This window comes from Phyllobates terribilis, unplaced genomic scaffold (genome assembly GCF_046119375.1).
Source record: "Phyllobates terribilis strain yellow unplaced genomic scaffold, ASM4611937v1 Scaffold_2__4_contigs__length_985480577, whole genome shotgun sequence".
NCBI lineage: Eukaryota > Metazoa > Chordata > Amphibia > Anura > Dendrobatidae > Phyllobates > Phyllobates terribilis.
Window position 1 is genome coordinate 422,587,081 of NW_027362762.1, and position 22,167 is coordinate 422,609,247.

At 39.1% G+C, this 22,167-nt stretch overlaps 1 protein-coding gene across 4 annotated transcripts in view; it reads left to right on the top strand.

Moving 5' to 3' along the window:
• CLIP2 (CAP-Gly domain containing linker protein 2) overlaps window positions 1-14,620 on the top strand; it is a 132,305-nt gene extending 117,685 nt beyond the window's left edge. For 2 of the 4 annotated variants that reach the window (XM_073665162.1, XM_073665163.1), the window contains exons 11-17: window positions 1,068-1,125; window positions 3,121-3,204; window positions 4,850-5,006; window positions 5,369-5,528; window positions 5,982-6,167; window positions 9,195-9,257; window positions 12,225-14,620. In XM_073665162.1, coding sequence (XP_073521263.1) covers window positions 1,068-1,125; window positions 3,121-3,204; window positions 4,850-5,006; window positions 5,369-5,528; window positions 5,982-6,167; window positions 9,195-9,257; window positions 12,225-12,236 — 720 coding nt within the window. In that variant the 3' untranslated portion in view covers window positions 12,237-14,620. The remainder of the gene's footprint in view (window positions 1-1,067; window positions 1,126-3,120; window positions 3,205-4,849; window positions 5,007-5,368; window positions 5,529-5,981; window positions 6,168-9,194; window positions 9,258-12,224) is intronic. The other 2 variants (XM_073665161.1, XM_073665164.1) reach the window with 1 other exon arrangement.
• The last annotated feature ends 7,547 nt before the right edge of the window (window positions 14,621-22,167 follow it).

The following is a 22,167-nucleotide window of genomic DNA, read 5'->3' on the forward strand; positions in this document are numbered from 1 at the left end:
TTTGGCAGACAGCTATCTATTGTATATGGGGGGACTTTAGAGTACCATGGTCTATCTATTAATCATGTTTAGCTATATAATGCTTACAAATCCAGCACGAATGATGTAAAGGATTGAACCTCAGTGGGTACATTTCCAATTCTAAAAATTGTTTTTAGGTTTAAAAACTATTATAGAACTTGATGAACCTAGGTCTTTTTCCAATCTACGTAACTTTGTAACTATGTAATTTCACAATGTATCTTTTAGGTATTTAGGCTCAATCCCTTACATCCCTTTCAGTTTTTATTGAGAGCCTCCTAGTGTCTGCTGTTGGCAACCAGATAAAATTATATTTATAGTTAGACATACATGTTTGCCTACATAAAATTGATCTTTAACTAATTATTTTTCATTATGCATACTAACTGTAATATCTCAAATGTAAACAGCAACTGCCATTAAACATGAAGACCTCGATTCATCATTGCTATTTGTTCACTTTTCTGGAGTAATTAGCTCGTTATTAGTGGCTTTATTATTTATTGTCTTATTCTCTATTTGTTTTTTATCCACTTTTTAAGGTGTTTTTTCTTTTTTAATTGTTTTTTTTTTTCGTTTTCCTCTACAACCTTGTTTATCCAAATGTTTTAGATTAATGAAATGCGACTTTTACCAAATGTCGTTTTTTTGGCGCATTTCATTCCAGTCTATGCCTGGAGTAAGGTTTCTGGCGGAGTTTTAAGGTTGGCGCATTTTTCAACTTTGCAACTTTTTCAAAGGTTTATGACATTTGGGGCTAGAATGTGGCAAAAACTGATTAAAGACAAAAAAAAGAGCATTTTTGATTTTGCGCCAAATTCATGAACTGTGTGCCCCATTTTGGAAAATTTGCCACAAAAAAACCCCTCAGTGAATACCAGAAGATTAAAAAAATAAAAGTGATGAATGATGAATCTGGGCCAAAATGTCAAATTAAACCAGAACATTTGAAATGGTTTGTGTTATTAAAATGTTAAGCTGAACTCCAGGAGAAAAAATAGAAGTTCATTTGATTTGAACATACTTGTCTTTTTGTTGAATTGCAGATGATTGAAACAAATGATATTTCAGAAGAAAAAATAAAAATGAGAAAGACAGTTGAAGGTATTTTTTCACTTAAATTTGTTTTAAATATTGTCTATTCTGTGTTTTTTCCCCACTGAATGAATGTCTTTGTTACACAAATGGCACTTACTTAGCAATGTTCTCTCAAGTATCTATAACATGAGACTGTATTCACAATACTGCCATGACTTTACCTTAGAGGGGTTGTCTGGTTTTAGAAACAAAGTGTGCAGTCACTCTATAGGGCCAATACATCAAAAGTGTTTACGCCAGAAAGCTGAAAACTTCAGTTTTCACACCAGTTTGAAGCAGCTCTGACAAAATGGGCAGAGCTAGTGAGGAGTTAGTCGGGATGGCGCGTAGCTATGCCCGCCCATCAAATTCAGCAATAGTACTGGTATTTCTTGCGTCAGAAATGTTACTCCAGTCACTGACTGGAGTACCATTTCTAGTGAGGCACATTTTATTCCTGCACACCCCTCTTTAAAACTTGCATATGAAACACCAGTCTTAATGAATTGATGCCTATATGCCTGCAGTCTGCCAAATCGTGACAGTGTGCAATGTGCATTCTGTCACAATTCCCCTGTATTCTTCATGCAGGTGGGTGGTCAGGTGACCCCTTGTATTCAATTTGCATACTAGTGGTGATGTGCTAACTAGACTCCTGCACTTTTATTGATTCTCTTATAATGAGAGAAGCAGGGTGAGTATTCAGCACATGACTGCAAGTATGCAAATCGCATATGTGTGATCACTTGACTGCCCACCCACATGAAGAATACAGGGGAATCGTGACAGTGTTGACATCACACACTATCACAATTCTGCAGTTACATAGAGTGACTGCAGACTTTGCTTCTTAGTCCAGAGAACTCCTTGAAAGAGGGCCTTTCACCAATGTTTTTCATGTTGAACTGTACACATGATGTGATAGTGGCTGCCGTGTGACATAAAACATTTTTGATTTTTTTATTTCACCTCTGTTGCGGAGATAATTACAATTAAAGTACTTGGCACCTAATGAGTTAAACCTAAGCTATTGTGGGGGTGTGTTCTTTTTTCTGCTGTGTTGCTGCTTGCTTATGATTGGGGATCTCATACAGGGAGAAAAAGTACACGCCCCCAGAGAGAAATATTTGATAACACCCACTTTGACTTAAAAAAGTTAACTGATTAGGTGCCAAATGCTTTGATTGCTAATATATGTGCAAGAGAGAGTTGAAATTTAAAACAACGAAAACATTTGATTCTGCTCTGAAGCCACTATTACGTCGTGTGTCCAGTTCAACATAAAAAATTTGGGGAAAGGTCCTTTTAAACAGATCAATAATATCCATTACAAATGAACTTTCAAACACATCGCAACTAATTCTGATCGACCCAATTGTCTTCTGCTTGATCTGTCAAGTTTCTGACAGCAAGAAGAACTATGAAGACTACACTGTTCTTGCCATCAAAATCCAGTAGCTAGCAGATACATATGTAGTCAACAATGTTCAGTTGCCTCTTCGGCTATATACAGTAGCACCTAGAGCTAATCCTGTAAAACTGCAGGAGAATTTTCCAATATACAGGTAAACTGTAATCCACTTTTTGACCACCACCATAGGGGGACTGGTTACATTTTTTTCCTCTATTATGTTTATCAGGAAACCTTGAAATATAGAACATTTTACACTTGCTAAAATCATTTTATTGGCTTGGATAAGCTGAAATGCAGTTTCGTATACACATTTTTAATTCTAGAAGGCATAATGTAAACACTATTTGGCACGAAAAATGTGTGCACAAAACACAAGACCGTAGGCAAATTCAATGACACTGGACTTGTATAGCGACACTAATAGACAGTGACAATCTAGACTTGGCAGAATGTGGCACAGCTTGCAGCTGCTGTGGAATTTTGGATAGGCTGAGATGTGCAGTATGCAATATTTATTCAGCCAAAAAATGTGTAGTCTTTTATTTTCCAGGCACATTTATCTAGGTAGCAGACCTTAGTAGGTTAAAATTTTCATTTTCTGTATTTAGATCTGCAGCTCAAACTTAGTAAAAGAGACAAAGAAGTATCATCTATGTCAGTTCATATCGAATCTTTAAGGGCTCAAATAAATGGTAAGTTTATATCTTTGGTTTCTATGCAAGAGACCTAGCACTTTTGAGTATTTCCTTTTGCTTTTTATGTACTGTATAGCTTCACTATGTATTTTATATGCAATTGAGTCATCATTTAAAGGGAAGCCATCATCAAAAAGTCACTTATTGTTTAAATTAAGTTTTTTGTGTTACATATAATTTAGAGAAAAAAAACATTTTCACATCATAATCTTTATTCAAAAGAACAAAGTTAGTTACCTTGCAATTTCCACATTGGCCAATTTTAGACTCATACTTTCAGTACTTTGAGGAAGCTTTTACAGGAGTTTTTAGGATTACATAGACAGATGCCACCTCTATACACAACTGATAACACAAGATCCACCATTCACAAAAGTTGAGGTCATAGCTGACCCTTCTCCCCTTCCCTTCACAATGATCTTTTTACACGCTCATTAGCTGCTTCAATACAAAAGATAAGGTCAGACAGAATCTGTTCATTGTGGCTAATGTACATGTGTTGTTAGATTCTAAAAATGCCCAATGACCAGTGTGAAAATGCTAATTTTTAACACAGACTATGTAAAAAAACAAAACAAACAGTGGTGATGTGTGCTAACAGTCATCGAAGACAGCCCATAGATAGCGTTCTATTGTCATATAGTTATTAGGCTGTGTGCCCACGATGTGGATTTAATGTGTTTCCGCGGCACCATTTCCGCCGCGAAAACGCATTAAAAACGCTTGTTAATTTGTCTGCCATGTTTCCCAATGATAGTCCACATGTGCTGTGCACATGCTGCGGAAATTTCCGCTGCGGATATACATTGTGGAAAAATCCGCAGCACAACCATTAATTTAGCGGAATTGCGGTGAAATTGACTTGCATTGAATCGCATAACATCAGCATGACTACACGTACACATGCGGATATTATGCGATTCAATGCGCGGATGGTACCCGGGTCTGGAGAAGAGGAGACTCTCCTCCAGACCCGGGTACCATAGTACCTGTAGTTAAAAAATAATTAAAATAAAAAAAACAACATATACTTACCTTCTGATGGCCCCCGCTCTGCTCCCAGCGGCACTGCTGGCTCTTTGGCTGCTCGCTGTGGTGTAAAAGGACCTTCCATGACGTCATTTAGTCATGTGACAGGTCACGCGACCGCTGACGTCGACGGTCGCGTGACCTGTCACATGACTAAATTATGTAATGGAAGGTCCTTTTTAGACCACTGCGAGCCGCTGAAGACACCGGACGCAGTGGATTTTTTTTTTATTTTTCAACATTTTTATTCTTTTTTTTACTATTGTTGCTGCATTTGCAGCATCAGAACTTGGTCACAAAACATAAATCCATGCCGGTTGCATGGATTTATATAGTGTGACCAAGTTGTCAAGCACTTTTCCAAGTGATGCTAAAATCGCTTGGAAAAGCGCTTGATAACCCGCATTCGAAATCGCATGTTAAAAACGCTTCACAAACGCTTCTACACATGTACAATCCGCATGCGTTTTTTTTTCTGCCAAGGAGATGCAGAAACGCTCAGGAAAAATCCGGAGCATTTCTGCATCGTGGGCACATAGCCTTATAGTATATTACATATCTGTAAATGCTGAATGATATTATATTGTTTAGTAAATTTTCATATAACCAACAGCGCTTGAGAGCAAATGTAAATCAGGGGACAAGAAGGTGGATTCATTAGTAAAAGACAATAAAAAACTGGAGGTGGAACTGGAGGCTTTTTCCAGAAAGTCCCATGAGGCATCAGGTCAACTTGTCATGATCAGTCAAGAATTACTCAAGAAAGAGAGGTAAGTGAAACCAGGCTATGACATCAGATTCTCAGAATTACATTCCGAGTGCAATTTCACTCTCATGGGTCACTAGACATATCTATAACACATTCTTCATTGATTTATCTGTAAACAATATTTGTACAAAATAATCAACTTTGAAATTTACCTCTTATTAAAACCCCTCTCTGTTGTTAACAATGGAGGTTTTATTAATCTTATAGTTTACAGGTCATTGAGAAGGTTACTGGCCATGTCAGAAGTGGCCAGTTTCCTAGGCAAGGAGTGTGTACTTACAAACTGTTGGCTATATATGCAAATACACCAAATGATAGTATTTTGAAAGTCTTGTAATTTTTTGCTTGTCATTGACAAACCAGGAGTCTAAACGAACTAAGAGCTTTGCTACTTGAAGCCAATCGGCATTCACCAGGACCAGAGAAAGACCTGAGCCGAGAGGTACATAAGGCAGACTGGAGATCAAAAGAACAGAAATTAAAAGAAGAAATCAAGGGACTTAGAGAAAAGTTGATGGTTTTGGTGAGAAAAACAAAAATGATACATTTTGACATTTTATTTTATTTGTTACTATTAAATGAACCACAATATCAATAATACATCTTAAAAGGCTATTCCCAAGATAGAAAGTTAGCCCATATTCAAAGAAAAGGGAATAACTCACTGATCGCTACTTAAATGATCCTGGAAATAGGGTTCTGGTACCTAAGACCCAGTCACACAGGTAATGTCATATAGACAATGAATGAAGTGGAGGTCAAACATGCGCACCTCTAGTCAGTTCAAGAGAGGACTCTGCAATGTTCAGTTCCCAGGTTCTAGAGCCCTATTCTGGGGATCCGACTGCTGGGCATCCCAAAGAATGGGGCTCTGGATCCTCTTTTGGATGGAGTATAACTTCCTATCTAGGGAATGATTTTTTAACGTTTCATGCAATAGTTCCATGTTGTAATCTAGTTTATTTCTATACATCAGGATAAAGAGAAGTCGGGAGGAGATCAGAGAAGATACTCATTAATAGATCCAGCTACAGAATCAGAGGTGCTAAGGTTGCAGCATCGCTTAGTCAGCACTGAAGATGCTCTTCGAATAGCTCTTGATCAAGGTCAACAAACGGAGAAGTTAATGGAGGCCATGAGAAGCAGCGCTGAAAAGTTTCAGGTAAACCTTACCTAATTTAATCTTATTTGAGTTCACTAGTAAAGGAAGATCAGTGTATTAAGGGTATGTTTGCACACACCTATTTATGCAATTTTTTCGGCATAAAAAACGCAGACTATGGCTAGAAAACAGTAGCCGAAATTTCATTTTGATCCATTTTTAGTACGTTTCTTTTTTTTTTTGCTTGTAACCCATTTTGATTTCAATGGGGAAAGACTGAAGTAAAAACACTGAAAAAATATGCTGCATTTAAAAAAAACATAAAAACAAACCGCGGGAATGAAATTTTAGAAATCTCATCCATTTTACTGTTACTATAAAATGCTATATTTTTTTCTGCACCTAAAAAAATGCAGGGAAAAAAGACATAAAAAATGTAATGTGCGAAAAAGAACTAAATGCTCAGACTGTTGGTTAACTCGGTCCCCAATGTCTTTCACTTTAGTACAGCAGCAACCACATGTCAACATTCGAGGCAATTATATTAATGCTAAGATATTACTCTATATCTTCCTTCTCACTTAGAATTGTTAGAGTTGCATAATATTTTGAAAAAAAATATATATACATTATTCAATAACCTCATGCAGTCAATCACTATCCATTATTTTTACTTGAAAATTCTTAAAAAACAAAGAAAACAAAACCAGATATTAGGTCCAAACACAAGTGAGGCATATAAAGACTAAGGTGATAATTCATTAAAGAAATTTTGCCGTACTTCTGCCGTAAATTCCTGAACAGTTGCAACATTTTGGGAGCAACTCAGAGTTGCACCAAAATTTTGCAATTTTTGGTGTTTTCTCACCAGTTTCTTACAGTCCCCGCAAATTTCCAGAGCTGAGGTGAAACGGGGGAACAGCAGGGGCATGACGACACTGCTTGTCTAATTGATGATGAGCTGTGGCGTACCTTACTCCCAAATCTTACTCTAGTTCCTGACTGAAGTAAGATTTGTGGCGAGATGCACTGTACTCACTAGACGTTCATGATTCATTAACAGGAGTGCACCTCTTAATGAATGTCAGGTATGTCTGACTCCCAACACGTTCCCACATTCCCAAATCTCCTGTCTTGATGGGCCTAAGTCTCAATATATTTAAAGGACAATTTAAATGGATTTACATACTGTATTATAAATTAACAATACAGAAGTCTAAAGATGTGTAGCGCTGGGGCTCTTTGTTGCATTTAAAGGGGAACTCTCATTTCCCCAAATGCTCTTTATCTGCAAATATAGTGGTAATCTGCAGGTAAATAGCATTTAAATAATGTCTGGCAAGCCTGATGGAGCAGCGGTTACAGGGAAAAAATGAAGTTTTAAGATTCCTGCAGCCACTTGCTTCCAGTAATCGGGGCGGTGCGGTGAACACACTGTAATCATGCCCCTGTACTTTGATTGACAGCCTGCTCTGTACACACTTGCTGGAGGTAACAGGTTCCCATTAAGAATTTATTTACATATCAGTTCTATTCAGATAAAATTGTATAGAGATACAGTTAGGTATGTTGCCAATTGGCTTCCATTATATCATAAAATTACACTGTTCACTGTATTGTTTTTTTTTGCAGTTTACCATTATTCTATACTTGAAAATAAGGCACCCCTACTTAATAAAGGTCAAAGTGATACTATTTTGGGGCCAAATATAGGCTCTGAATATCATACGAACAAAGCCTAAAACTTCACAATCGCACAATTAGCGAGAGAAAATGTTTTTACCCAGGGCTGCTTTATTTCTTAGCTGCCTCTGGAAGCTATCAGTGTCAGCGCTACATTTGTATATTTTAATACTGTAGTTTGTTGCTTAGGGACACTGCTGCTTCCTAACCCTACCACCGACAAGCATATTTTGTTTTTGGCAACTGGATTGCAGAACTGCTATGAATGAGATCCCGTCGACTTCGTCCCAGAAGTAGTACGGCACGGCACATGCAGCCATGCTTAGACAGCTATAACTACATTATCGGCGCGATTCTTTATTGCATTTGTGCCTTTTTTTTGTATATTTCTTTCCACCTGTTTTTCATTTGTGCCTAATTTTTCTTTTAATTTCCACCTTTTTTAAAGTCCAATGTATTTTATTTAATTTACTCACTTATATAGCGCCATTAATTCCACAGCGCTTTACAGACAATATCGGCACTGTTCCCATTGGGGCTCACATACTACGTTCCCTATCAGTATGTCTTTGGAGTGTGGGAGGAAACCGGAGAACCCGGAGGAAACACACGCAAACACGGGGAGAACATACAAACTCCTTTATATGTGTTTGCCATTGTTGGCGGGGTTTTGGGTTTCCAGATATTTTTGCCTGATTCATCATTTGCGACTTTTCTGTAAGTCACAAAATTTGTCATTAATGTATTCTAGTCCACCCTGGAGTGATTTTATGTACACCAGGTATTTTAGTGTCAATTTTGCTACATTTTATGAGACGTGACTTTTTCCGCTAAAAAGTCAATAAAAAAGGCAGGTTTTGACTTTGTGCAAAATTCAAGCCATTTTGAAGAATTTGGTGCAAAAAATGCCTATGAATACCACGAGACAAAAAAGAAAAGTGACTTAAAAAAAAGCAAATGATGAATCTGGCCCCATATGTTTTCCAAAGGCAAGGTGGTATGAGTAACACTGTTAACTTCTGGAGGCTCCAGATCAGGCAGGAACCCTAAGACATTTTTTGGAAACACATCTTTTCCAATCACAAGATTTTAAACAATGTGGAGATTCACTTTTGTTTTTTTTACCACCATGATATGAACTAGAAGTATCAGAATCATAGTTTTTAAACCAACATATTTTCTTCATCATAGATTAGGAAATAACTTGTATAATTTACATTTTCAGAAATTAAAACTTTTACTGTGCCAGCTCAAAACCTTATAAAGCTGTATGACACTCCTGGTTATTCTCTCATTATTTATTGCCGTCTTATGGATGTTCATATTAGCTTTTTTGAATGCTCATACTTTTTTATTGTATTAACAGAATTATTGTATTTTTTTTTTTTTTTTTATTTCTGTTAGATGACTGGAAACTCAGGTTCTGCTAATGGTATCCATCAGCAAGACAAAGCACATAAACAAGAGGTATTCCAAATTTAAGATAACAATAAATATACAATGGATAACACATTCTTTCTTTTAAAACTTTTATAAACATTTAGTTAAGGTAATCAACTTTTTTTGGCATTTAGACATGACAATAAAAAAAGGTGTTAAACCGTTTGGCATGTGCTCACGTTCATCACAGATTTTACAATAAGTCAAAAAATAGTAGTTTAGTATACTATATAAACTTTGGTAAAAGCAATCACAAGGCTATATAATTGAAATATAGATGTCAACAATCACATAGGTATATAGATTAGAAAAACCTGAGCTCCATCAATGGGAACAATCACAAAATCACAACATCCATACTGTCCAAACCCCCTTCCCAACTATCTCCAAAGGACAATATGTATATAGAGAGTACCCATAGCTCAAATAACCAGTTAACAACACTAAATTTAACCAGTACGTTTTATAACAGTGTCTATAGCCTCCAGCTAGCTGCTTGACACTTTTTCAAATTTATGGGCGAATTTGCTGTTAATGTACAAGACTTTGTACATTGGGAAATATTCAGTTACCAGTTGAATACAGTGACAAAGGGATGGGAGATCCATAGATTTCCATGCCATGATGGTGACCCAACACCTTTCTGGTGAGAAGATCGTTCAATACTCCCAACAAGCGCAGCAGAGGGGGCAGAACTCTAAGGAACTCACCACTGACCAAAAGGGTGCCATCCTGGGACGTAACCAAACATTGCAAAAAGGATTCTACCACTGCCTTGCTCCGAAAACATAAATCAAATGAGGATGCACCAATTTTTTTAAGTGTCAGAGGTGTAATAAACCCTATTAAGAAATTTAGACTGGATTAAACAATCTCTAGCATTTACCACAGAAGAGTAGAAGGTGCTCTTCATCTCCTTCCCTTCCTCTTCAGTCAAAACAGATATTTCCGACACACATTTGGTATGAGTTTTACTGAACGGTTTAATAAAGGAGGACTACAGCATTAAATGTCAATGAGTAAGGAGTTTGGATAGGTCAGCAGTTCCCAAAAGGTCTTTGAGCTACAAGAACCCTACAGACAATGGGACAGTATTAAACTGAGTAGCACATGATGGAGTTGCAACTATAAAAATGTGTCAGTTATAGGAACCTTGAAACTGTGTCTGAAAAAATGTTAAAGACAAATATAATGGCATGTTGATGGAACCGTGTGAGGGCTTATGGTTCGTAAGCTGATGTTTTAATTGCTACCATTTTGGGGCCCTATATACAGTGGTGTGAAAAAGTGTTGCCCCCTTCCTGATTTCTTATTCTTTTGCATGTTTGTCACATTTAAATGTTTCAGATCACAAAACAAATTTAAATATTAGACAAAGATAACACAAGTAAACACAAAATGCAGTTTTTAAATGAAGGTCATTATTATTCAGGTAAAAAGAAATCCAAACCTACAGGGAAACCAAACCTGTATGAAAAAGTGATTGCCCCCTTTCCCCTTAAAACATAAATTAACTGTGGTTTATCACATCTTTGGGAAGCTGAGTTCAATTTCCCTAGCCACACACAGGCCTGATTACTGCCACACTTGTTTTCAATCAAGAAATCACTTAAATATGACCTGCCTGAAAAGTGAAGTAGAACAAAAGATCCTCAAAAGCTAGACATCATGCTGCGATCCAAAGAAATTCAGGAACAAATGAGAAACAAACTAATTGGGATCTATCAGTCTAGAAAAGGTTATAAAGCCATCTCTAAAGCTTTGGGACTTCAGCGAAGCACAGTGAGAGTCATTATCCACAAATGGCAAAAACATGGAACAGTGTTGAATCTTCCCAGGAGAGGCCGGCCGGCCGACCAAAATCACCCAAAGAGCGCAGCGATGACTAATCCAAGAGGTCACAAAAGACCCCACAACATCATTGAAACAACTGCAAGCCTCACTTGCCTCAGTTAAGGTCAGTGTTCATGACTCCACCATAAGAAAGAGACTGGGCAAAAATGGAATGCATGGCAGAGTTCCAAGATGAAAATCACTGCTGAGCAAAAAGAACATAAAGGCTTGTCTCAGTTTTGCCAGAAAACATCTTGATGATCGCCAAGACTTTTGGGAGAATGCTCTGTGGCCTGACAAGACAAAAGTTTAACTTTTTGGAAGGTGTATATCCCATTACATTTGGCGTAGAAGTAACATAGCATTTCAGAAAAGGAACATCATACCAACAGTAAAATATGGTGGTGGTAGTGTGATGGTCTGTTGCTGTTTTGCTGCTTCAGGACCTGGAAGACTTGCTATGGTAAATAGAACCATGAATTCTGCTGTCTACCAAAAAATCCTGAAGGAGAATATCTGGTCATCTGTTCGTGACCTCAAGCAGAAGTGCACTTGGGTTATGCAGCAGGACAATGATCCAAGAAACACCAGCAAGTCCACCTCTGAATGGCTTAAGAAAAACAAAATTAAGACTTTGGATTGGCCTAGTCAAAGTCCTGACCTTAATCCGATTGAGATGCTGTGGCCTGACCTTAAATAGGCGGTTCATGCTCAGAAACCCTCCAATGTAGCTGGATTACAACAATTTTGCAAAGATGAGTGCTCCTACAGAGCGTTGTAAAAGTCTCATTGCCAGTCATCCAAAACTCTTGATTGCAGTTGCTGCTGCTAAGGATGGCCCAACCAGTTATTAGGTTTAGGGGGCAATCACTTTTTTCACACAGGGCCCTGTAGGTTTGGATTTCTTTTTTCCTTAATAACAAAGACCTTCATTTAAAAACTGCATTTTGTGTTTACTTGTGTTATCTTTGTCTAATATTTAAATTTGTTTTGTGATCTGAAAGATTTAAGTGTGACAAACATGCAAAAGAATAAGAAATCAGGAAGGGGGCAAACAGTTTTTCACACCACTGTAAATAATGTGTTTTGAGGGGATTATGATGACCGAGAAATAGTTGCATTATTTATTTATTTTGTATATGTTTTTTGTTTTTATTTTAGGAAAATCATTGAAGTCCAGAAAGAATACTGACATATATACTTTCTTAGTTTTTGCAAGAATCTTCTATGTAGTGGGACTGACATATCAGAAAGTCTTGTGCGGTATTCCTTTGTGAACAGTGTTGAACTCTATTGCTAGATCCTCCTAGGACAATCATCTGCTGGTCACTGCTGTATTCTGGAAAAAGCTGTAGTCTGAAAGACCCGGAGCCATAATATCCTTAAGCAGAATCTTGCCAGTGACCTTTCTAGGTTGGCTAACAGAGCTGACTGGAAACCTCCAGTTTTGTGTCCCCACCGCAATGATTTTCTCTACTTTTGGAATTATATGAACTTTTGGATTTCACATGGCATTTAAACACTAGGGGCCCGATTTATTATTTGCATTTTTAAGTCAAGTTTTCTCTTTTTGTCTTCTGAGATTTGCTACCATTTTGTTGCACCACATTCTTCAACATAGCACATATGGTTCGTCAATTTTGTGATTCAAAAATGCTCTTTATTTTTGTCTTTAACCATTTTTTTGCACCTTTGTAGAGCAGGCACATGATCCGCTAAAATGTAAAAAAAAAATGTACAAAATATCTCAGACACACAAAAATAAATCATTCCAAAGGGGACTGGAGTACATTTGTTGCTGCTTTTTAAAAAGTCGCAGTTGATGAATCAGCTCTAAACATTTGGAAAACAAAAAACAAGGTCTACATTGGCGAATATGAAAAAGAAAATGAGGCAAACACAAATAAAATAGAGTTCAAAACAGGCACGAATTAAAAGACGAAATTTGTGCAAATCAAGAAAAAGGTTAAAACAAAAAGAAACTAGTCAAAAAAAAGGCGCAAATGCAATAATGAATCGGGCCTTCTCAGCAACATTAACCATAACTATCCACTGGTTTGAATAATAAAGTATTGCAAAGGATGAATGTTATAAATATTAAAAGGTTATACTTAAAAATACCAGGAGCACACTCCTGTGCCCACTCTAGATTGTCCTCCTGCTCTTTGACACTACTTTTTAGAAGGAACCTATCAAAATCGGTATTTACCTGCAGCCATAGAAATAATCTACAGGTAGATACCGTTTTAAACAAGTGTAGCAGTCTTATTGGTGCAGAAAGTTATTTTCTCCCTGCAGCCGCTTGCTTTCAGTCATAGGAGCTGTGATCAGTCTTTGCTTACTACTGTCACGATTCCGCCTATTGGTGTGCCTGGAAGCAGTGAATGACAGTTCAGCCGTCCAACCTATGACAAGGACATGGGCTTCCTCCATGTGTCTCCTATTTGAGTGATTATCTGGCTATTTAGCTGGCTCTCTGCCTCTAATTAGTGCCAGTTGTAGCTTAGCTCAAGTGGCGTGTGCTTGCACTGTATTCTGTGTTCCTGTATTTGATCTTTGTTGCCTGACCTTGGACCTTGCCTTTGACCATCCGTTTGCCTTGCCCTTTTGTCTTTATCTGCTAACTTCCTGGAATTCTCACCTGGGACTGTGACCTGACTATGCTTTTGCCTTACTCCCTTGTTTATAATGAGCCCTCTTCGTAACTAACCCTGGACCTCTTGACTATCCAGCCTCACAGCTTATCCATGAATAGTGAGTGACTAGCATCACAACTACACAGTGAGCACACTGTAAACACTCCCCCAGATCCTTGACTGATATCCTGCTGTGTAGCATGTGCATAGGGCAGGACATCAGTCAAGGAGAAATAAGTAGTAAGTGCTGACTGATCATGATCCCAGTGCCGCCCCAATGACTGGTAGCAAGTGGTTGCAGGGAGATTATAACTTCACTTTTTCCCTGCAGCTACACCAATAAGACTGCTCCACATGTTTAAAATGTAATTTTCCTGCAACTTACTGCTATGACTGCAGGTAAATACTTTTTATTGCTGACAGTTTTCTTTTAACATGGACTACAATTCATCATGCATACGTTTTATTAGATAAAGCCAATGTTTAATTAAAGAAGAGGTACATATATTTCTTTTTTATTGTAAATATTTTATTGTTATAATGGCCACTGTCTAACCATACTCTACAAAACGCTTCCCCATGTATGTTATAATCAAGGCTGTTCATAAAAAATTAGGCAAATGCAATTAGCTAACATGGTTCTAGTCTAATGATGGATATGGATTTATGACTAAATGATATGAAATATATTGCCGATTAATCATGGACAGTTTTAAGGTACTTTGTGTTAAATTATGTCTTTGGGTTTAAGTCTTTCTGATTTTATGTTGCATATAGAACTTTTGACCAAGAATATTTTATGTTAGAGAAATGCCAGAGTTCAATAAATAAAAGTGTAAGATATGCCTTTTTAAATAAATGTAATTCCTTATTTATCTTAACACAGCAAATGACTGTATTACCGGACTTTATCAGCGTGAAACAGCAGGTCATTACAAAATCCTGCGATAAAACACTACATCATATTGCTTTTATAAGTGTGATTATGTCTTTTTTTACTATTACAGAGTAATTATGGATTCATGTGCTGGAATTTGGAGATATATTATGTCAGACAAACACTACAGGTATTCCTGGCAGTCATTATCATCATCATCATATTTGGGCTATTTACTAGCACTAAACGTAGAAATGAATTATACAAGAAAAGATTAGATGTCTGCGCTGAGTGGAGTCCCCTTCCCATTACTTCCCCTGCGGTGGGCTTCGGAAACATGGCCGCCGGAGGCTGCGTATGCGCAGATTGAGATCTTGATTTTTTTCCTCCTTAGTGTTTTTCTGATCGGGTTAATTAATTTTAAAATTTGATAGATTGGACTATTTTTTATTTTGTATTTATGTTTTACATTTCGTTATTGTTACCTGGAAAAAAGGGGGATGAATTCTACCGTATATAAAACTTTTTTTCCACTTTTTACTTTATTCGTTAATTCTCTTAGTGGACTTAAACCCGTGATCGTTTGATCTCTGGTACTATATACCCCACACTTTATGCCCAGAGCTCCATCTGTCCGGCTCCTGCAGCTTCTCACTGTCTTTGCTTTTGTAAGAGCAGGTGAGCCCCGGCCAGAAATTGTGTTTTATTTCCCACAGCAGCAATGACAGGTAGACCTGTCAGATTACAGGCAGTGATTTACTCCATGATCCCCGAGCTCCGGTGCTGGTCGGTGCAGGATCAGGTTTAACAGCCACATACAGCACCAGCGCTCCAACCACAGTCTCTAAATATCTGTTAGTAATAGTAATCTCTGACAGGGCGACCTCCTGTCATTACTGTCTGGATGACACAAAACCGGGATATTGTCTTCTGAACCACTGTATTCATTATATAGAAATAAATGAATTTCTATGTGGAATAATAATGGTAGACCATACATATATATAGTACAGGTGTGTATTATCAGTATATACCTTTTTTGTTTGATATATATTTTATATACACACACACACAGCACTGCCCATGCTGTAATGTCTGTAAAAAAATTTCTCCACCCCTGCCCAGGAGATGTGGTATGATCAGGCCATGTTCCTGCACGGTCAGACACACCCATTACACAGTACATAGTAGGGGCACATTTATAAGATTATCTCAACACAGGAACATTTTATTTAAACACATCCAATTGTGGAACTTATTATTATTCCAATATGTATTGATTAAAATCAACTTTAGTTTGTGGGAAAACTCCTATAACCCCTTTAAAGCCCAAGACGTACTAATACGTATCTGCACCCTGGGCTTTAAGAGCCTGATATGTATTAGTACGTCTTTGCGATCGCGCACACAGGCTGTGCGGGCGCGATCGTGGCCGGGTGTCAGCTGATTGTCACAGCTGACACCCGGTGCTATGTGCTGGGAGCGGTCCCACACCGCTCCCGGCACATTAACCCCCGCAATGCTGCGATCAAAGTTGATCGCAGCATTGCGGGGGCAAGGGAAGATGATCGCGATACTAACCTCTCCTGCCGGCCTCCAGCGCTGTCTGCCATGGCTTCCTGGATGTTGCCATGACGACCCAATGTCGTCATGACAACATCCGGGTCACCAGATAGCAGGAAGATAGTTTGGTCATGCACAGTGCATGACCAAAGTATCTTCTGCATCTGCAGCGCTGACAGCCTGTATAGTACAGGGATGGTGCGCCATCCCTATGCTATACAGGCGATCAGAATAAAAAAAGTGAAAGTCCCATAGTGGGACAAAGTATAAAAATAAAAACAGTGTCAGAAAGTGAAAAACATTTTTTTTTTAAATTGTAAAAATAAAAAAAATAAGATCAAAAAGACGAATATAAATAAGAATGGTACCGATGAAAACGTCATCTTGTCCCGCAAAAAACAAGCTGCCATACAGCTCCATCAGCTGAAAAATAAAAAAGTTACAGCTCTCGGAATAAAGCGATGCAAAAAAATATTTTTTTCTATAAAATAGCTTTTATTGTGTAAAAGCGCCAAAACATAGAAAAACTATATCAATACGGTACCGCTGTAAACGTACTGACCCGAAGAATTAAGCTGCCTTATCAATTTTACCACACGCGGAACAGCATAAAAAATGTAAAAAAGAAACAATTTCTGAATTGTTGGTTTTTGTTTATTCTGCCTCCCAAAAATCGGAATAGAAAGCGATCAAAAAATGTCACATGCCTGAAAATGGCACCAATAAAAACGTCAACTCATCCCGCGAAAAACAAGCCGTCGGCCAAAATATGCAAAAATTATAGCTCTCAAAATATGGCGATGCAAAAACTAGATTTTACAAAAAAATACGTCTTTTAGTGTGTGACAGCTGTCAATCATAAAAACCCGATATGATTCTGGTATCGCTGTAATGGCACTGACCCGGAGAATAAAGTCGTCTAATCACTTATACCGCACGAGGAACGGCGTAAAAAATAAACTCTCAGGTTATGGTTGTGCTAGGGTTAGGGTTAGGGTTGGGCTAGGGTTGGGCTAGGGTTAGGGCTATGGTTGGGCTAGGGTTGGGTTGGGCTAGGGTTATGCTATGGTTAGGGTTGGGGTAAGGGTTGGGCTAGGGTTAGGGTTGGGTTAGGGTTGGGCTAGGGTTGGGGTTAGGGTTGGGTTAGGGTTGGGCAAGGGTTGTGCTACGGTTAGGGTTGGGGTTAGGGTTGGGCTAGGGTTGGGGTTAGGTTTGGGCTAGGGTTGGGGTTAGGGTTGGGGCTGGGGTTGGGGTTAGGGTTGGTTTAGGGTTGGGCTAGGGTTGGGGTTAGGGTTGGGCTAGGGTTAGGTTTGGGCTAGGGTTAGGGTTGGGCTCGGGTTAGGGTTGGGTTAGGGTTGGGCTAGGATTGGGCTAGGGTTGGGGTTAGGGTTGGGTTAGGGTTGGGCTAGGGTTGGGCTAGGGTTAGGATTGGGCTAGGGTTGTGCTAGTGTTAGTGTTGGGCTAGTTTTAGGGTTCGGCTAGTGTTGGGCTAGGGTTGGGATTTATTTCAAAAGTAAAAAAAAAAAGATGACAATATGGTGACTAGTGTTGAGCGCAAGTGTTCGCTACTTGAGTTTGCATCAGGTGCTCGGGTATGCACATGCTCGAGTCTCCGCCCCATATGCTTTGCGGGCAAAAAAACCTTCGGGGGATTGCCTGCCATGCACGAGCGATCCCTGCATGTTTTTTTTTGGGTGTCTAATAACCGTGAAACATGCGGGCGGGGACTTGAGCATGTCACTCGAGCACCCGCGATACATGGTGCATACCTGAGTACCCGATGCAAACTCAAGTAGTGAGTACTTGCGCTCAAGACTAATGACAACTTATTCAATATGATGACCTAATGTTATCAAATTCTGTGTAGTACCTCTGGGTTCAAAATATTCACTATACCCCTTGATAAAATCCTTGAGGGGTGTAGTTTCCAAAATGGGGTCACTTGTGGGGGGTTTCCACTATTTAGGCACATCAGGGGCTCTCCAAACGCGACATGATTTCCGCTCTCGATTCCAGCCGATTTTGTGTTCAAAAAGTCACACAGTGCTCCTTCCCTTCTGAACTCTGCCGTGCGCCCAAACACTGTATTTTCCCCACATATGGGGTATTGGCGTACTCAGGAGAAATTGTACAAAAATTTTGGGGTCCATTTTATCCTCTTACCCTTGTGAAAATAAAAAAATTGGTGCTAAAACATCATTTTTGTGGAAAAAGTTAGATTTTTTTTATTTTCACGGACTTGGGGGTTCAGGGTGCTCATCAAACATCTAGATAAGTTCCCTGAGGGGTCTAGTTTCCAAAATGGTGTCACTTGTGGGGGGTTTCTACTGTTTGGGCACATCAGGGGCACACCCGCTAATTATTCAAGCAAATTTTACATTCAAAAAGTCAAATGGTGCTCCTTCCCTTCCTAACCCTGCCGTATACCCAAGCAGTGGTTTTCCCCCACATGTGGGGTATCTGCTTACTCTCGAGAAATTGCAAAACAAACTGCATGGTGCAATTTCTCCTGTTACCCTTATGAAAATGCAAAATTGGGGGCTGAAAAACATTTTTGTGGGAAAAATGTGACAATTTTATTTTTACGGCTCAATGTTATAAACTTCTGTGAAGCACCTGGGGGTTCAAGGTGCTCACCACACATCTAGATAAGTTTCCTGAGGGGTCTAGTTTCCAAAATGGTGTCACTTGTGGGGGGTTTCCACTGTTTAGGCACATCTGGGGCTCTCCAAATGCAACATGGCGTCCGCTAATTATTCAAGCAAATTTTACAATCAAAAAGTCGAATGGCGCTCCTTCCCTTCCGAACCCTGCCGTGCGCAGAAACAGTGGTTTTCCCCCACATATGGGGTATCTGCTTACTCAGGAGAAATTGCACAACAAACTGCAAGGTCCAATTTCTCCTGTTACCCTTATGAAAATGCAAAATTGGGGGCTGAAAAACATTTTTGTGGGAAAAATGTGAAAATTTTATTTTTATGGCTCAATGTTATAAACTTCTGTGAAGCCCCTGCGCGTTCAAGGTGCTCACGACACATCTAGATAAGTTCCGTGAAGGGTCTAGTTTCCAAGATGGTGTTACTTGTGGGGGGTTTCCACTGTTTAGGCACATTAGGGGCTCCCCAAACGCAACATGGCGTCCGCTAATTATTCAAGCAAATTTTGCATTTAAAAAGTCAAATGGCGCTCCTTCCCTTCCGAACCCTACCGTGCGCCCAAACAGTGGTTTTCCCCCACATATGGGGTATCTGCTTACTCAGGAGAAATTTCACAACAAATTTTGAGGTCCATTTTTCCTGTTACCCCTGCAAAAATAAAAAAAATTGGGTCTAAAATAACATTTTTGTGAAAAAAGTTAAATGTTAATTTTTTTTTCCACATTCCAAAAATTCCTGTGAAGCACCTGAAGGGTTAATAAAGTTCTTGAATGTGGCTTTGAGCATGGTGTCATTTTTGGGCATTTTCTGTCATAAAGACCCCTCAAAGTGACTTCAAATGTGATGTGGTCCCTAAAAAAATGGTTTTGTAAATTTTGTTGGAAAAATTAGAAATCGCTGGTCAACTTTTAACCCTTATAGCTCCCTAATAATAAAAAAAATTGGTTCCAAAATTGTGCTGATGTAAAGTAGACTTGCGATAAATGTTATTATTAACTATTTTGTGTGACATATCTCTTTGATTTAAGGGCATAAAAATTAAAATTTTGAAAATTGCAAAATTTTCAACATTTTCGCCAAATTTCGTTTTTTTTCACAAATAAACACATGTGATATCGAAGAAATTTTACCACAATCATGAAGTACAATATGTCACGAAAAAACAGTCTCAGAATCAGGGGGATCCGTTGAAGTGTTCCAGAATAATTACCTCATAAAGTGACAGTGGTCAGAATTGTAAAAATTGGCCTGGTCATTAACGTGCAAACCACCTTGGGTTGTAAAGGGGTTAAGTCTGGCATTGTACATGGTTCTTAAAAGGAACTTTATACAGTGAGCGGCGGCTGTCATCATACCCTGGCACTGACTGATAGTTGTGCCTGCAGCATATCAGTGCAAAGCCGGCTATCAATCACTGCCAGGGAGCGGTTTAAAACACCACTCACTATGTACTGAGCGGTGACTGAAGCTGGGCTTCTATGACTGAAAGCTGGAGGCTGCCGGAAGAAATAAAGTTAATTTCCTCCCATTAGCCACACTTTAAGTGTGGCAGCTGCATGGCTTTTTAGAATCCTATAAACCTGCAGATTAACCCCATAACTGCTGGTTTATAGTGTTTTGGAATATGACAGGTTCCCTTTAATTAAGGGTGTGCTGCCAGAAATGTTTAGTCAGGGACTCATGTAAAATTTGGGTAACTTTTCATGAATTAGCCTTGGCAAAGCTGGGTGGTCCTGGTGTGAAAACACCAAAAGTTGCACAATTTTTATGTAAATTCAAAAGAATGCAAAAATGTTGTGACTTATTAAGGTGTTTTACACCAGAATTCTGGCATATAGAACCTTAATGAATTAGGGCCTGTGTCTTAGCTGAATAATCAAAGGCCGGTCCATGGCAGCCTGTCTCCAAATCTGTTCACCTAGACTGACAAGTCTCTCCCTATACATACATGACTGCCATTCCGCAGTCAATGTCTGATTCATGTAGACCTGTGATTTGGATAGTAGGAATCTCATGTCAGGTTCCCTTTATAAATGCTAAGAAAAGTTGTCTAGACATATGACATTGATGATCTACCCATTGCGTAGGTCATCAATAAAAGATTGGTGGGGTCTGATACTCATCACCCCCACTAATCAACAGTTATCAGCCACTGTCAAGTGCTGCACTTCAACTCCAATTCAAGAGAGCTGATAGAAACTGATTATTCGGAGTGCCAAATGTCAGATCCCCACCAATCTGATACTGACGAATTATCGTAAGGCCCTATCCTAAAAATGGCTCCTAAATGTCATATAACTGAACAACCCTTTTAAAGGGTTCTTTCCAAAATAGTAAGTTATTCACTATTAATTGGACAGGGGGTTACTTACTGATAGCTGGGACCTCCAATGATTCCAAGAACAGGGCTTTGCATCCTGGAAACCCTGTCCTGCAGAGCCCAGTCTTGAATTAAGCGATGGTGTGTATGCTTGACCTCCGATCCATTTATGGACTATGAAACTGCACTGGTGAATCCGGCAGTTCCATAAACAATGAAAAATGCTCAAACCAGAGACTCAATTTCTAATGTGCCCCATGAATAGTGTTCCCAAACAGAGTTCCTTCATTAAAGACTGCCCCCTTATACATTGCCACAGTCATAGTAGCCCTATCAGTAGTATCCTAGAGTTATCTAATTCTGTTTTTTTGTGGTGCACTCTAGAGGACCATAACAGACTGTCTTCAGTAGCAGCAAGACTGTAGAAGACACATACTTTCCCTAGGAGACAGAGGCACTTCTATCAAGTCAAACAATGTCGCCATGTGGCACTGCCACTGCACATAATGTCCATTGTGTTACATGGGACTGCAGGTGACATCTACTACATTTTCTGCACTCAGTTATCACTGTGTTATCTGCGGTGCTAAAAAAATAATTTAGGAGGCGGTTGGGGGGCAAATCTTTGTCTTGAGGTTTGGGCCCCCTATCTTTTCTGACCCAGAATGCTTCTGCGTACTGCTAATAGTGGCAGACCACGTAGTCGAGATGATGCCCCTGAATATGGGGGCCACATTGCCAGCACTGGCTCCAGGCCCCTCTGCCAACTGTATCCGCATCCTGTGCATGTAATGTAACCTAAATGTTTCTTTGTGATAGTGCAAAATGTTAGCATTTGGGGCCCAACTTTAAACTTTTGCCCAGGGCCCCTCTATGTCTAAAACCAGCCCTGCATGCGGGCCAGATCACTGCGCTTAAATACCGTTGGAAATGGTTGACAGCAGCTTTTAAGAGATTAATAGCAGTGATCAGCGGGTACACTGCACTGATCACTGCTGTTAGAGGCAAATGTCAGCTATTTAATAGAGTCGGCATCTGCTAAATGTGGAAT